Source organism: Daucus carota, chromosome 3 (genome assembly GCF_001625215.2).
Source record: "Daucus carota subsp. sativus chromosome 3, DH1 v3.0, whole genome shotgun sequence".
Classification (NCBI taxonomy): Eukaryota; Viridiplantae; Streptophyta; class Magnoliopsida; order Apiales; family Apiaceae; genus Daucus; species Daucus carota.
The window spans coordinates 64,264,639-64,280,012 of record NC_030383.2 but is presented as its reverse complement, the minus strand read 5'-3'; the positions used below and the strand labels follow the sequence as shown (position 1 = coordinate 64,280,012).

The following is a 15,374-nucleotide window of genomic DNA, read 5'->3' as shown; positions in this document are numbered from 1 at the left end:
TCCTCTTCACTCTTAGCATCACCAGCATCCTCCTCACTCCACTCATCATCCCATTTTCCCTCCCAACTCAATGCATCAATCTTTTCAAGAGCATACTTATATTTTTTCCAGTTTAAACTCCTCGTAGACTTTCTAAAATCTTCTGCCATTTGGTGTCTATGCATGTTTTGCTCTTCTTCAGACAGCGTCGAGAAACCAACGCCTAGCTCCTCTTCTTTATTAATTAATAATGTTGACCACGTAGTGGCCCATTCTCCGGTAGTCAAATTTCGACTCAAATACTTGAGGGTAGGCGGGTTAACAACGATATTAGGAAAATTAAGACTGTCCAACTCCTCATCAGTTGGAATTTCACACCTAAAATTTTGAATTTCATTATCACTTACACTTTTTATTAACCCATCAATATCTTCGTCTACTTTTCCTTTTTTCTTGCCCGATTTATGTGGTTTCCTTCTGCCCATCATAGCCTGAAACAAACAATCATCAAAAATTAAAATATGGTCAGAACTCCAAAATAAAAATAAATTAAGTTACTAACGAAAACATATTTACAAATAACAAAAACAAAAAACAGATCCACAAAAGCAACAATAATTTTGTTTAATAATTCATTCTTTCTAGTACTCTCTAAATTTGAATTAAAACTTATAGCATCAGTTTCATAAAACAAACTAATAAAATCCATAATTCAAGTTGCGCCTACTTAATGGAAGAAAATCATACTTTGAAAGACTTAATAAGTCAAGCTTGCAGAGCGAGAGGGAGAAAAAAATAGATTTATAATGAGATGGTACTGCTGTAGGGATGGCAACGGATCGGATATATATAATATATCCAAATCCAAATCCAAATTACTTTTAAAATCCAAATACAAATCCAAATCAAATCGGTTTCACATATCAAATTCAAATTCACGGGTTTCGAATCGGATTCTGATTTATCCAAAACTCGAATTCCAAAAAACAAGTAGTATTATAAATAATATTCTCTCACATTTTCCAAAACAAAGTAATATTTTTTTTATTATAAATATAAAATTATGAAAAATATATAAAAAATAAACATATAATTAGTATCTAATAAGATTTTGAATAGTTTTATTCATACGAATTATAGACTGATTAAATATATGAGTTATGCATTATCGGGCATCCAAATAAGAAAGGGCAATTGGGGATATTGTTGCTAGGGTTTGACGAAGTTGGATGGAAGGGGAAAAAAGTGGGATAAAGATATGGTTGTTTGTAGAGCACCAATGTGGGGAGACGAGTCACTCCATGTATTTAATCGAACCCAGTTTGAAGGAGGAACAAGAGATTGATTCAGATGGATTCGCGGTTGATTCAATCTCTCCAATCAAAACTATCAAAAGAAGCGATCAGTGCTTTATCACCCAATGTGGAATGTTCAGATTGGGTTCTCGGTTCTACTTTCTCGGGGGTCGAGCTGAAACTTCCTTATATTATGTTTATAGCAACACAACCCCTGTTTCTGATGAACTAAAGCTGAGGGTTCAGGTTTTCGACATTGATTATCCGGAGCTGGGATTGCGCAATGTGGCTTCTCTTAAGGCTCCTAAGGAGACTCCTTGCGTGTTCTCGGTTAAGGGTCTGGTGTACGTGCTGGGATCCCATTTGAGAGGTTGTAATTTGACGGGAGGCACAAGTGGGATTTTCGAGAGGTATGATCCTTTTGAGGACTGTTGGGAAGTATTGCCTGATCCGCCTAAGCCATTTGGGGAGGCGGGGGATGCAACCTGGTGTGATTCTGCAACGGTTGTGAGGGATAAGTATGTTTACGTGGGGAATAATAACCATGATTTGTATCTTGTCTTCGACTTGGATGTTCAACGTTGGACGTCCTTCCCACCATCATCACCTTTTTCGACTCGTTTTAGGTATGGCTCCCTCTATGTGGATGGCTCACTATACTATCTCACTGGAATAGGCACGTGGAAGGTTGGAACCGAATTTGATACTAAAATCATTGATTATAATGCTGAGGATAACGAGGTTAGGCTTGTTAAAACAAGGCCTCCACCCAGTGTTGACGATCCCTTTAAGTTGCTCAAGAGCATTTCTTTGAAACCCGAGAATGAGCAGGTCATGTGTACATTTATGGATTTGGAACACAACACCTGGTTCAGTGGTTTAGATTTCGGGCAGTGGAGAGATATTTTCCACTTGGGCGGCCGCTTCTTCTGCTATGTCGTCACTTGCCAGCTTATCGATGTCGACAACAAAAAACTTGATCAACCCTATTGTCGTGGTGTCTGGATCAAGGTTTTTGAGGAGATGGTCCCTGATCGTAACTCTGCCACCAAGCAGCCTCATTTCCGGAATTTAGCTTCTTTCTCCTACAGAATTCGCACTCCCTTTGAGAATAGTACCTCTTTCATCCGCTGCTCTGCTTTTGGCTCTGTTCCTGACTGTGTGTCATCTCACCTTGTCTACATGCTTTTCCAGTTTTTATTTGCTTTCTTGATGCTTTCCTGATAATGATTTTATTGGTCTACAAAATTAGAGTAGTAGTCATTTTAATTCAGATAACAGCAACTAATAGGATAAGAAAGGCCAGACCTTGCTCACTAGTTGTGACTACCATTACTCTATCTCGGTAACGACAATTATTAGTTAACTATTGGCTTAGGCTATTATTTGGTAGTCTGTTTTGGTGGGGTGGCGGGGGCTAGAAAAGCTCCCCTCTATCTGTCTCTCATGTTGTATAACAAATTGCACTGGCGTATGTTGTGGCGAATCAGTGTATGTAATTGACTTCATGTGATTGTTGTAGTTTTCTGTTTAGTATTATCAATTAGCAGATGCTGCTGGCCGCTTGAAGGTGCTCCCCTAGTGACAAAACTGTTGTCCTCATTTCGCTCTTAGTTTTTACTACTTTTTAGTAATTTTTAAACTGCTTTTTTCTATTGGGATGCTCAAATCTATATTTTTAATGTGAAAAGTGCCAATTTACTACGTTTATTCACTAACAGCTTATCTTCCATTGGCTATTTATTGTGTAGCTATTATATGAGACCTTCTATACTCTCTAACAGTTTGATAACAATGAAGGAGAAAGTAAAAAAATCATGGTGGATGGTGCCGGGTGTGATTTTATTGGGGCCATCTACTAGAGATATGTGAGAGTCCCTGGGTGTGTCTCGATATAAGATATGATTGCTATTGTCGCTGTCGGGTTTCCCGGTCCCCTTCCTACATTTATCAAGTGTTGTTTTCTTTAAGTTGGAGCTGAATATCTTTTAAACAGTGGTGATAATGTCTCTTCTGTAGTGTTTCTTCTTTTTGAAATAGGCTGCCCTTTTTCCCCTTAATCGGATACCTTCTTGTCATTTGTAGTTTAGGAGTTTACCCACTTAAACTTGTGAATTTGCAACTTCGTCAGATCACAAATATGAGATTGAGAAATAAGGAGGTTCTTGTGTGTGTAGGCAGATATAATCATGATATTAGAAATCAGAGGTTTCTGCTTTGATGTATTAATTGTTCTTCACCTCTATAATGTAGCTTGGGTTAAGGCACCTTTGAAGAAAAAGGAGGTGGCTGCAAAAGACAGAGGGGACCTCAAAACTGAGCAGAGCCATGAACATGGTGGTGGGATTGAGGGACTAACGCATGACGACCTGCAGAAGATCCTGGCAGGTAAAATTGAATTGTTACATGTCACACATCTAGAACTTCTCTTCCTGTGAGTATATGAACTAAATGAGATCAATAATGAATTGCAGCTCGAGAAGAGGAAATTTGCAGGCTAAAATCTGAGTTAGCAATGAAGGCCGTGCTTTTGAAAGACTACGAGTCGTTCTTGGCCAAAAGCAAAGGCCAATCGGCGCTTGTTGATTGGTAAGCTAACGGATGCACATGTATGAAGAATATGAAACTTATGGAAAATTTTAACATTTGCTGTTTTGCTTTGTCATTTCAATTTGATATATTGCTTAGAATATGCCAAACTTGCTTTGTGTTAATTTGATGTATGCCAAACAGATGGTTCTTTTCAAAATCCTTTAACCGGGTGCTTAGAATGTGCCTGTTCGAAAGAATTTTTTTTAAAGTAACACACATTAAAGACTTAAAATACAGTCACATCACCTGATGGGTCTTCATTCTCTGCACTACTGGAAGTATTCATTTCTTGACCACTGTTAATAATAGATATCATCATCTCCTTGTTCTTTGCTGTCCTTGTCAAAATTTTCATTGACTTTAATTTTTCCAGAGGCAACACAACGAAAGGCACATGTAATAATTTTTAATTTTTCTTGATAATGTTATATATTTTTCAGAGTACTGAAATTATTGTAAGTAGGCATGTTATATTAACTTTGAAAATATCAGTGGTCTCAAATTGTATTAAAATTGGTTTCAAAAATGTTACATGAAATATTCGGATGGATATTACATTTTGATCAGGCACATTCGATCCGAACAGGCCTTTGAGCTAAATGCTTGTCGGTTGTCCAATAAAAGAACTCAAACTTTTTCTGCAGTAAGATTTCAGCTAAATGCTTGTTTTGACAGGCGAACATGAGCTGTGAACTTTTACCCCCTTCTCTCTTGGTATAATTCTATGATGCACCCTGGTGTACCAGGGTCTAATCCTGGGCCCTGGCTTTCATATAAGAAGACCCTCGTATTGTTAAATATTTGTGGAAAGTAAAGGTGTTGATTACACACTGCATATTGTTTCCTTAACTTTTTTCCAAAATCTACTTTTCTTTCACCTTCTCATATTACATTCACCATTTCAAACGCCTGTTAAAGTGAGATTGTCCTGTTTACATTTTGAAAGGCACCACTTATTCCCTTGAGCCTTGTTTTGACTAATCCCTTCATTAGTTTTTTTTTTTTTTTTTTAATATCTGAGTTGTGTTCTTCAGCTAATTTTGGATATTTTTTAGCCTTGTTTTGACTAATTCGTTCATTAGTATTTTTTTTTTAAATTCGGAGATGTGTTTTTCGGTTAGTTTTGGATATTTTTGAGTATACGCCCCTTCAACTGCCCCTGCGAGTACCCAGAATGCATCATAGGCGCACAAACCATAAGCACTTAACTCTTTGGCATTCATAAAAGGATCTTTGACTTGGAATTTTTTCCTCCATCTTGAAGTAAGATTTTGTAGCTTGATTGATGGTGGAACATAAGGCTTTAAAGCCAATGCCCCTTCTATTTGTTGCATGAGTCCCTCAGAATTGATGGGATTCCTTGTCTTATCAGTCAATATCCAGGCATATCCTTCACTCATCATTCCTAAATTTTTGACACTTTGAGAAAAGACGAGACTCGAGAGAAGGTGTTATATGCAATTTGGATACTTTTCTCTTGGAAGTATTCGAACAAATGAGAAACAACCCTGACTTAGAATTTTTTAATTTTCACAGTTGAAGTTTACAGTCTTCCACTGAAACGATTCTACAAGTGCTGCAGTGGCTTTAAATTGCAGGGCTTCACTGTGTGATAGCTGAAAAAAATTAAGGATATTTGTCAGAGGATATCAGGCTTCCACCCAAAGAATACATGGAAGTTTTACATTTTCGCCAAGCAAGGCCAACGGCATTGCATCAAGAGACATCGTCTCGTACAAGTTTACAACAGATACATATCTGTATAGATTAAAGGTACAGATGATGCTGAATTTTTGAACCTGAACTTCTAGCTTCAAAGTTTCTCATAGAAGCTAAATTTCCGGTTTCCAGTTGACTGTATTGGATTTAACCTAAAAGTTTTTTGGAATATGCACAAAAAAAAATCCCAACAACATTAGATTATATAATGAATATACAAGATTTTCGTGCTAGCAATTCTAGGAGCTGAGTAGAATGTGTTATTCATTTATGCAGGCTCTTTCACTTCTAAACTGGAGATGTGTAACTGCCAGGTTCAGTTTCTTGCGAATGAAACAAAAAATAATCACAAATAGGGCTAAACCTAAAGAAACGCCAGTGATGATAAATAAACCACCAAAGTTATCAACTCCGAGAACTTGAGGTTTAGGCTGTGTCTCCTGTTCTACTAAATATTCCGGTTTGTTATACCATTTTTCCTCGAGGGTTTGAATTGTTCCATCTTCTCTCAGCTTCAAAATTTCCCTTGATATTTCAGACACCAATGGTGAACCTTTACGAAACGCCTGTGGAACAAAAGACAATAGGCCCGTGGATCAATATTTATACATTCTGATGGACATTTATGCATATAGGATTCTTAAAGAAAAACTTACAAATCCAAAACCATTAGTGGTTGGTGCAGAATTGACCATGGCGTAGTCCTGGGAATACTTTGAAAGGAAGGATTTAATATATGGCATTTCATCAATTATACCATCGACACCATCATTCTTACTTCCTTTGGACAAAGCATCAGCATAATCTTTTGCTGAACCGTATGGGCGAAGCCTATAGTCTGTAAAATTTAAGTTACTGACAATAGTTTTTGCCACAAGGCCTGACTGATACCCTACACTATCTCCTCTTGATGCTAATCCAATCTGTTGTACCGTCAGCATTGAAGCTAATGTTGCAGTGTAGCTTGAAGTCAAGATAAGAACCAGAAATGCCCATGTCAGCATCACAAATTTGGACAAATTACTCGACAAGTTTTCTCCTACAATATCAAAAAGCATCATTCATATGAGAATATCTTAATCTTAAACTTTAATAAGTAAAACACTATAACAAATAGCCCAGCAAAGCTCGCAAAAATCCCAGTTAAATACATTACGTTCTTTTTTTCTTCTTTATAAACTCAGGAGCACACCAAACAAAATTTTGTAATCTATCTTATATTCTTTCCTCTTCTCTCCTCCAATCAAAAGAAGTTATATATGTCGAATATAGGAATAGTGTAATATGAGAAAAAAATTGAGAGCTTACTGTAGCCGAAAAATAGAGTTGAAAAGAAGATTGTTCCGGCCTGCTCAGATAGTGAACCTTGAAATGCTTTATTTACAGGTTTCTCGATAAGCCAAATGACAATCCCAGTAACTATAAAGAAAGCAGCTGTCATGAGACAGAGATTTACGCTGACTGGCTTTGTGAAGATCCACAGGTCCTTGTTTCTTTTAACTCTGGCAATCGTTCCAACGCCTATGTCTGTGTATGGAGTCGTAAAGTCAACATACCTTGATCTGTTGTACGTAATCGATATATCCCCGACAATAGCATCATACTTCTGGTACATCAATATAACAAGAGAATAAATTAAAATTTTATGGAATGGGAGACAAGAGTAAACGAAGAACAAAAAGTTTTACAATGACCATACCTGGAGCTGGAGATAAATTTGATACACAATAGAATCATAAGTGGCTTCCTCAACCGGACCGTATTTTACCAGTATTTCATATGGTAAGGCCTTAAGAGCATCTTCAAAAACATCTACGCAAAACCCCATGGCTCTATATGTATTGATCTGAGGATCATATTTCAGGCTCGCAAATTCCTCAAAACCACTGTTATTGACGACGCCTACTCTTAATTTCGTCCTGTTCATCCTCATGAATGACCAAGCACCTCCTGGAATGGTTATGGACCCTCCTGGCCAAATTATTAGTTCAAGATCATTATCAGATAAGTCTGGATGTCTTTTTTCTCTGACAATTCCAACACCCTTTGTCCAAGAGCCTACTCTTCTTTCACCTTCACTTACCAAATTCACTATTTCAAATGCTTTCAATATTGAAACTGCCCTGTTTACAATTTGGAAGTCACCGCTCAAGCCTGTGAATCTTGTTTTTATAAATTCATTCACAAGTATATTGCCAATTTGAGAGGCCCCGACAGATACAGAGTTTGACTTCAAGCTCTGTTCTTCAGTTGATTTTGGATCTATTTTGGTGTCCACCCTTTCAACTGCCCTTGCTAGTGCCCAGGTAGCATCATATGCCCACAACCCAAAAGCACAGTTAACTCTTTAACATTTATAGAAGGGTCTTTGTTTTGAAATTCCTGCTTCAGTCTTGAAGTGAAATTTTTCAGTTTAACTGATGGGGGAACATAAGGCTTTAAAGCCAATGCTCCTTTCACTGATTGCATGAGTTCCACAGAATTCATGGACTGCAAGACGCTTCTCGTCTTATCAGTCAAAATCCAAGCATGTCCTTCATTCAACATTCCTAAACCTTTTGCACTAGTGACTAGGCGAGATGCAAGAGAATTTGTCATGTGCAGAACATATAATTTTGTTTGCATGGTCATGAGCTTATGCAGCTCTTCAAGGATTTCGTCATCATTTGCGGCAGATGGAAATGAGCTGATGTAAATATGTAATCAATCAGGATGCCTTTCTCTTGAAAGGACTCAAAGAAATTAGAAATGATCCCTGGCTTATAATCTGTATCCTCGCATAAAAAGATGACAGTCTTCCATCGAAATGATTCTACAAGGGCCGCAACAGCTTCGAATTGCAGGGCTTCACTGTGTGATACTTTAACAAAATTAGGATATTTTTCAGAGAATGACGCACTTTCATCTAAGGAAAAGATAGGAATTTGAGCTTTGTCAGCCATCACGGCTAGGGATGGCAAAATAATCCAATCCGACGGATACCCGATCCGAAACCCGAAATTTTGGATATACCGAACCCGATTTTTTGGATTTGGATATGGATTTAATTTTCAAACCCGAAAATTTTTGGATTTGGATTTGGATATTAGGTATACTGGTCCGAAACCCGATCCGAAATCCGAAATCCGATCCAAACCCGATCCGAACCCGAAACCCGAAAAAAACCCGAATATATAATATTATATATACATATAATATTATATACATATTATTTTATAATTTTATATATAACTTAATATATTACATATCATATATATATTATATAATTTTTAGAACATATATTAATCTTTAACCTAAAAATTGACTAATAATTAAATCATATAAAATTAAATTATAGAATGATTCAAGAGGTTAATATGGTGAATAAACATTTTCTAATTGGGTTGATTAATAATATATTAATTATACATATATAAACTAAATTGATATTGTGATATAATGATTGAAAATGATTAAATTCATATCTCATAGTGCTCCATGTCGCGAGTACGATTTCGAGGGCAATATTTATAATTATAAATATTTTCAGATTTCGGGTTTGGGTTTCGGGTTTCGGGTTTCAGATATCCAATCCAAAAAAATTTCGGGTTTCGGGTATACCCGAATCCGATCCAAAATCCATTGGATCGGGTTCGGGGTATTCATTTTCGGGTATTTTTCAGGTTCGGATCGGGTTCGGGTATGGATAAAAATTTCGGGTTTGGATATGGATTTGACCATACCCGACCCGATCCGACCCGATTGCCATCCCTAATCACGGCCAACAGCTTCGCATCAAGAGGCGTCTCTGGGCCCACAATTACGGCTTCTGCATTTTTTGCCACTAGATTTTGAGCTGCATAAAGATATTGAACCAAAAAAACATATGAAACATGTATCTTCCTACTGTTATATTTTTACATAATCAGCAAAGAAAATATATTATCTCGTTTACCTGCTTCCAGAGCTTGCAGCGGATCTCCCTCTGAATCAATGGTCTGGAGAACAATTCTTGTTTTGTAGTGAGCATTGACGTTGTAGAAATCAGAAGCTGCCATTGTAATGCAGCTATGTACCATCTTTCCATTCGAAGATCCCATGTCAAGGATTACTCCTACTCGAAACTCCTTTTGTGAATGACCGTACTGGCAGACAAGGCAGAAGAACATTAATAACACATATGATGAATGTAATCTGTTAATCGTCGATCTGTAATATCTCCTATTATCCATTAAAACTAAAATGAATTTGTACTACTAGTTTAATCTGTCCATTTTTAACTCTAGAAACTATGTAGTAGACTTGTCATAAGTGAGTTTTTAATATAAATACACAAAAATTAGTGATCAGACAATGAGTGCACGACTGCACGTCTATATTACGTAAAAGGGGACTAAGTCAAGAAAGATAGACTTGGTCATGAAAGAAGAGGATAGCATTTGAACTGATATGAGTTGCTTAAGCCTGTAAGATGGTGTGAACTAGGAAACTCAGAGGAAATAATAAAGGTATTTGTTAATCAAGGTTGAGTTTGAAAAACTTCGGTCCAGTAGTTCATAAAAGCTAAACAAAACAAACTAAAGAGTAAAACCCATCAGATTTTTCTCCCGAATAGACTAATAAAGTTGTTAATCAAGCTATAAACATAGACTTTAATTTGTATACGCTAATAATCCAACGTACTCTAGAATATCACAAGTCTAAGAGAGCATTCATATTTTATATCTGCTTGCTGAAAGAACTTGATCAATAAATTATGTTCTAGTGATGTCAACAAATAATCAAATGCATGTTCATTCAAATACTTAAACCACTGGTTCTGACATCACCTGTGCCCCGGAGGCGTTGCAGAACTCCCGCAGAAATTTCCAGGATATGCATTTTAGTTCTGATGTTACTTTCCAAGGAATTTTCTTAAACTAACTCAGAATTAATAAAATAAAAATGAAAGCAACACTGGCCACATGATAAGTCTTCATTCTATCAAGTAAGATGTCAGCTTAATATATGAGACTAATGTTTATAAAATATTATAATCCCAGAAAATGTTCTTTCAGTGGTTCAACTCCATTTATGATATTCATAGCGTCTGCTAAAAAAGACTTTGGTAATCCATTAAACTAGTCTGATATCCATTAGACAATATTCACACCTGAACTCCATTGCTAAGATCAACTTTAAATTATAGATTAAATTACAGGGATGTGACTAAACTTTACACCGATTTGTAAAAATATGGTTGAATTTTAAAAATAGCAAAAATGTGACTAACATTTAACTCCTTTGCAATTTGTTAGTTGCCATTGTAATATTATAAAATACACAAGTACCATTTGCTCTGTTATATCTGTTAGGGCGAATTTAACGGCCGCCAACAAATTGAAAAGCAGAGTTAAATGTTGGCCACATTATTGCTATTTTTAAAAATTCAGCCACATTTTTGTAAATCAGTATAAAGTTTAGCCACATCCATGTAATTTACTCTAAATTATATATATATATGGACTGCAAGAAGAATTTACATAGAAGTCTGATGTGATATATAAAACTCCTAATTCACAAATACGGGTATAGAGGACTCCTGTATCTGCAGACAGTATGTAGAATGTATATTTCTTATTCTATTACACAGGCATCGTCTTTTTCAATTCTGAACTGGAAATCATATGCCTCAGCATGATGGCCAGATTGCCACTAGCTAATGTCTGAAACATGTAATTGTAAATATTTAGTTTACCGCGAATAATATAAAATATTCTTGCAAAAAGGGCTAAACCTAAAGATACACCACCAATAACAAATAATCCTCCAAAGCTATCAACCTTGAGAACTTGAGGCTTAGGCGGTAGCTCCTGGTTTACTAAAGATGATGGTTTATTATACCATTTTTTCTCAAGTGTACTAAGGGTTCCTTCTTCTCTTAGCTTCGCAATTGCCCTTGATATTTCCGGCACCAATGGAGAACCTTTCCTAAAGGCCTGTAGATCAAAAGATGGTAAATTGTTTAAGTTTGAGCTGATGTCACTAATTAAGATTTTAGCATTTTGATGTACTAGAATGCATATATTTGGTTCTTGAAGCTGAACTTACAAAGCTGAAACCATTGGTGGTAGATGCAGAATCGACCATGGCATAATCTGGAGAATACTTCGAAAGGAAGGCTTTAATATATGGCATCTCATCAACTATACCATCTACACCCCTATTTTTACTTCCTTTGGACAAAGCATCAGCATATTCTTCTGCTGAACTGTATGGACGAAGCGAATAGTCCATAAAATTTAAATTACTAGCGATAGCTCTTTCAACAAAGGAACCAGTCTGATACCCTACATTAGCTCCTCTGGATGCTAATCCAATCTGTTGAACCGTCAGCAATGAAGCCAATGTTGCAGTGTAACTTGAAGTCAATATAAGAACCAGAAATACCCAAATGAACATCACAAATCTGGACAAATTGCTTGACAACTTTTGTCCTACAACATCAAAAATCATCACTCATAAGAAGTTACAAGGAACACATCTTCAACATGCACAACTTCTGACAACAAAGAACTAAAACAATCAGTGGCTAATTATCTACATACAGTATACAAGAAGCTTCACGTCGAAAATATATACCGTAAACAAGTTCACTTTTATTAATCAGCCTGGTAGGCTCCAATCATGAAATGGTTTCTATACTATATATAACCTAAGCTAGATATGAGGGAAGATCGAGTGCTTACTGCTGCTTAAAAAAAGAGTTGAAAAGAAGATTGTTCCGATCTGCTGAGATAGTGAACCTTGGAATTCTTTATTAATAGGTTTCTCTATAAACCAAATGACAATTCCAGTAAGTATAAAGAAAACAGCAGTTATGAGACAGAGATCTGCACCAACTGGCTTTGTGAAGATCCACATGTCTTCGTTCTCTTTTACTTTTGTAATTGTCCCAACACCTATTTCTGTGTAAGGAATCGTAAATTCAACATACTGTGATCTGTTGTTCGTGATTGTTACATCCCCCACCACAGCATCATATTGCTAATACATCAAGATATTAACATAATAAAGCACAATTTTGTAATAAGAGGCAAACAATATGAAGATGCTGCTTGATTATAAAAAAAACAAATGTAAAACTTACCTCAAGATAAATTTGATACACAAGATCATTATAAGTGCCTTTCAGTTCTCCATTTGCATCTACAAATGGGATGTATTCAATAGGTACTTCATATGGTAAAGCCTCAAGGGCAGCTTTAAATACATCTACACAAAACCCCATGGCTCTTGTTGTATTGGTCTGAGGATCATATTCCAGGTTTATAAATTCAGTGAAACCTTTCTTTTTAGGAACGCCTACTCTTAATTTTTTCCTGCTTGGCCAAGCGCCTTTTGGAGCCGTTATGGACCCTCCTGGCCAGACTATTAACTTCAGATTATTATGAGATAAGGCTGGATGCATTATTTCTCTGGTGATGCCAACTCCCTTTGCCCAAAAACCTACTCTTTTTTCACCTTCTTCAATCACATTAACTATTTCAAATGCCTTTAGGATTGGAACTGTCCTGTTTATGATTTTAAACTCACCGCTTAAGCCCTCGAATCTTGTTTTTACCAATTCATACAGAAGTTTTTTTTGGATAAGAGAGACCCCGACATGTATAAAGTCTGATGCTGAGTTGTGTTCCTCAGTTGATTTTGGATTTATTTGCATATTCACCTCTTCAACTGCCTTTGCCAGTGCCCAGATGGCATCATATGCCCACAACCCATGAGAACTTAACTCGTTCACATTCATATAAGGCTTCTTGTCTTGTAATTCTTTCCTCCATCTTGAAGTAAAATTCCGTAGCTTGGTTGATGGTGGAACATAAGGCTTCAAAGCCAATGCCCCTTCTATTGGTTGCATGAGTTCCCCAGAATTCATGATATCCCTCGTAGTATCAGTCAAAATCCAAGCATATCCTTCACTCTGCATTCCTAAGCTTTTCACACTTGAGAAAAGACGAGATGCAAGAGAAGGTGTCATATGCAAGACAAATATTGTTGTTTGCATACTCATGAGCTTATGCAGCTCTGCAAGGATTCCGTCATCAGTAATTGTGGATGAAAGTGAACTTATGTGATCGATCTGGATATTTTTCTCTTGGAAGGATTCAAGCAAACAAGAAATGACCCCTGGCTTATAATTTGCATTTTCACCTATGAAAATGATGGCCTTCCAATGAAATGATTCTACAAGGGCTGCTGTGGCTTCAAACTGCATGGCTTCACTATGTGATAGTTGAAGAAAATAAGGATATTCATCAAAAGATGCACTCCCACTCAAAGAAAAGATGGGAACTCTAGCTTTGTCACCTATCAAGGCCAAGAGTTTTGCATCAAGAGACATCTCTGCACCCACGATCATGGCTGCTACATTCTTTACCACTAGCTCCTGAGCTGCATATGGAATTTATTTATAGTGTAAACGTGATATACATTTGCAATGTCTTTGAGCTACAAATAGATCAATCTTACCTGCTTCCAGAGCTTGCAGTGGATCTCCCTTTGAGTCAGCAGTGCTAGGAACAATTCTAGTTTTGTAATGAGAATTTATGTTGTAAAACTCAGAAACTGCCATTGTAATGCTGCTGTGAACCATCTTTCGATTCCAAGATCCCATGTCGAGGATTACTCCTACTCGAAACTCATTCTGTGAGTGACAATACTGGCAAAGAAGGCAAAAGAACATTAGTAACACACTTGACGAATGGAAACTAGTAGTCAATCTGTAACTACTCCTTGTATCCATTGAAATTGAAATGAATTTGTACAACTAGTTCACTCTGCCGATTTTTAACTCCAGAAACTATGCAGTAGACTTGTGATAATTCGAACCTAAAACCAATCTCATATGGATTCTGCAACGAGTTTCAAATATAAATAAACACATCAGACTATCACAGCACGTTAATGTTATATAAAAGGGGAACTGAGTCAAGAAAGACAGACTTGGTCATGAAACAAGAGGTAACTAGCATCTAAACTGATATGAGTTGCTTAAGCTTGTGAGATGGTGTGAACTAGGAAACTCACAGGAACTAATAGAGGTTTTTTTAATAGTGCTCGAAATTGAATACTCTAGTCTAGTAGCATCTCGCTTATAGTCAGGGCCACCTCTCGGATTGAATGTGCCTGTTCAAAAGAATTTTTTTAAGTAACACGTATTAAAGACTTAAAATACAGTTACATCACCTGATGGGTCTTCATTCTCTGCAGTACTGGAAGTATTGATTTCTTGACCACTGTAAATAATAGTACATATCATCATCTCATCTTTCTTTTCTGTCCTTGTCAATTTTTTCATTGACTTCAATTTTCTGCCCAGAGGCTACATGTAATAATTTTTTATTTTTCTTGATAATGTTATATATTTTTCAGAGTACTGAAATTATTGCAAGTAGACATGTTATATCAACTTTGAAAATATCAGTGGTCTCAAAATATTACACGAAATATTATCTGTTCTAATACTTCTCGAGATGAGCCAGAGTCGAACCCACAACAGAGGATAAATCCACCACTTGGGCTATCCAAACAGGCATTTGAGCTAAATGCTTGTTTTAACAGGCGAACACAAGCTGTGAACTTTTACTCCCTTCTCTCTCGGTATAATTCTATGATGCACCCTGGTGTATCAGGGTCAAATCCTAGGCCCTGGCTTTCATATAAGAAGACGCTCTTATTGAGTAATATTTGTGGAAATTAAAGGTGTTGATTACACACCGTATAATTATTTCCTTAACTTTTAACATCTAACGTTGTAAATTAGCAGGCACC

General features: G+C 36.6%; 2 protein-coding genes and 1 pseudogene across 2 annotated transcripts; 1 reads left to right on the top strand and 2 right to left on the bottom strand.

Annotated features, from left to right (window-relative positions):
* The first annotated feature begins 1,137 nt into the window (after nucleotides 1–1,137).
* LOC108211041 (uncharacterized) lies at nucleotides 1,138–5,793 on the top strand. Its single transcript, XM_017382524.2, has 4 exons — nucleotides 1,138–2,433; nucleotides 3,528–3,662; nucleotides 3,749–3,863; nucleotides 5,403–5,793. Exons 1-4 carry the CDS (start codon nucleotides 1,209–1,211, stop codon nucleotides 5,404–5,406), a joined length of 1,479 nt encoding a protein of 492 aa, XP_017238013.1. The 5' UTR covers nucleotides 1,138–1,208; the 3' UTR covers nucleotides 5,407–5,793.
* Nucleotides 5,713–9,838, bottom strand: LOC108213800 (glutamate receptor 2.8-like; annotated as a pseudogene).
* Nucleotides 9,839–11,053: 1,215 nt separating this feature from the next.
* Nucleotides 11,054–14,607, bottom strand: LOC108212989 (glutamate receptor 1.3-like). Its single transcript, XM_064090318.1, has 5 exons — nucleotides 14,073–14,607; nucleotides 12,694–13,994; nucleotides 12,293–12,590; nucleotides 11,655–12,040; nucleotides 11,054–11,542 (listed from the first exon to the last, which is right to left on the bottom strand). Exons 1-5 carry the CDS (start codon nucleotides 14,344–14,346, stop codon nucleotides 11,189–11,191), a joined length of 2,613 nt encoding a protein of 870 aa, XP_063946388.1. The 5' UTR covers nucleotides 14,347–14,607; the 3' UTR covers nucleotides 11,054–11,188.
* Between the last annotated feature and the right edge of the window lie 767 nt (nucleotides 14,608–15,374).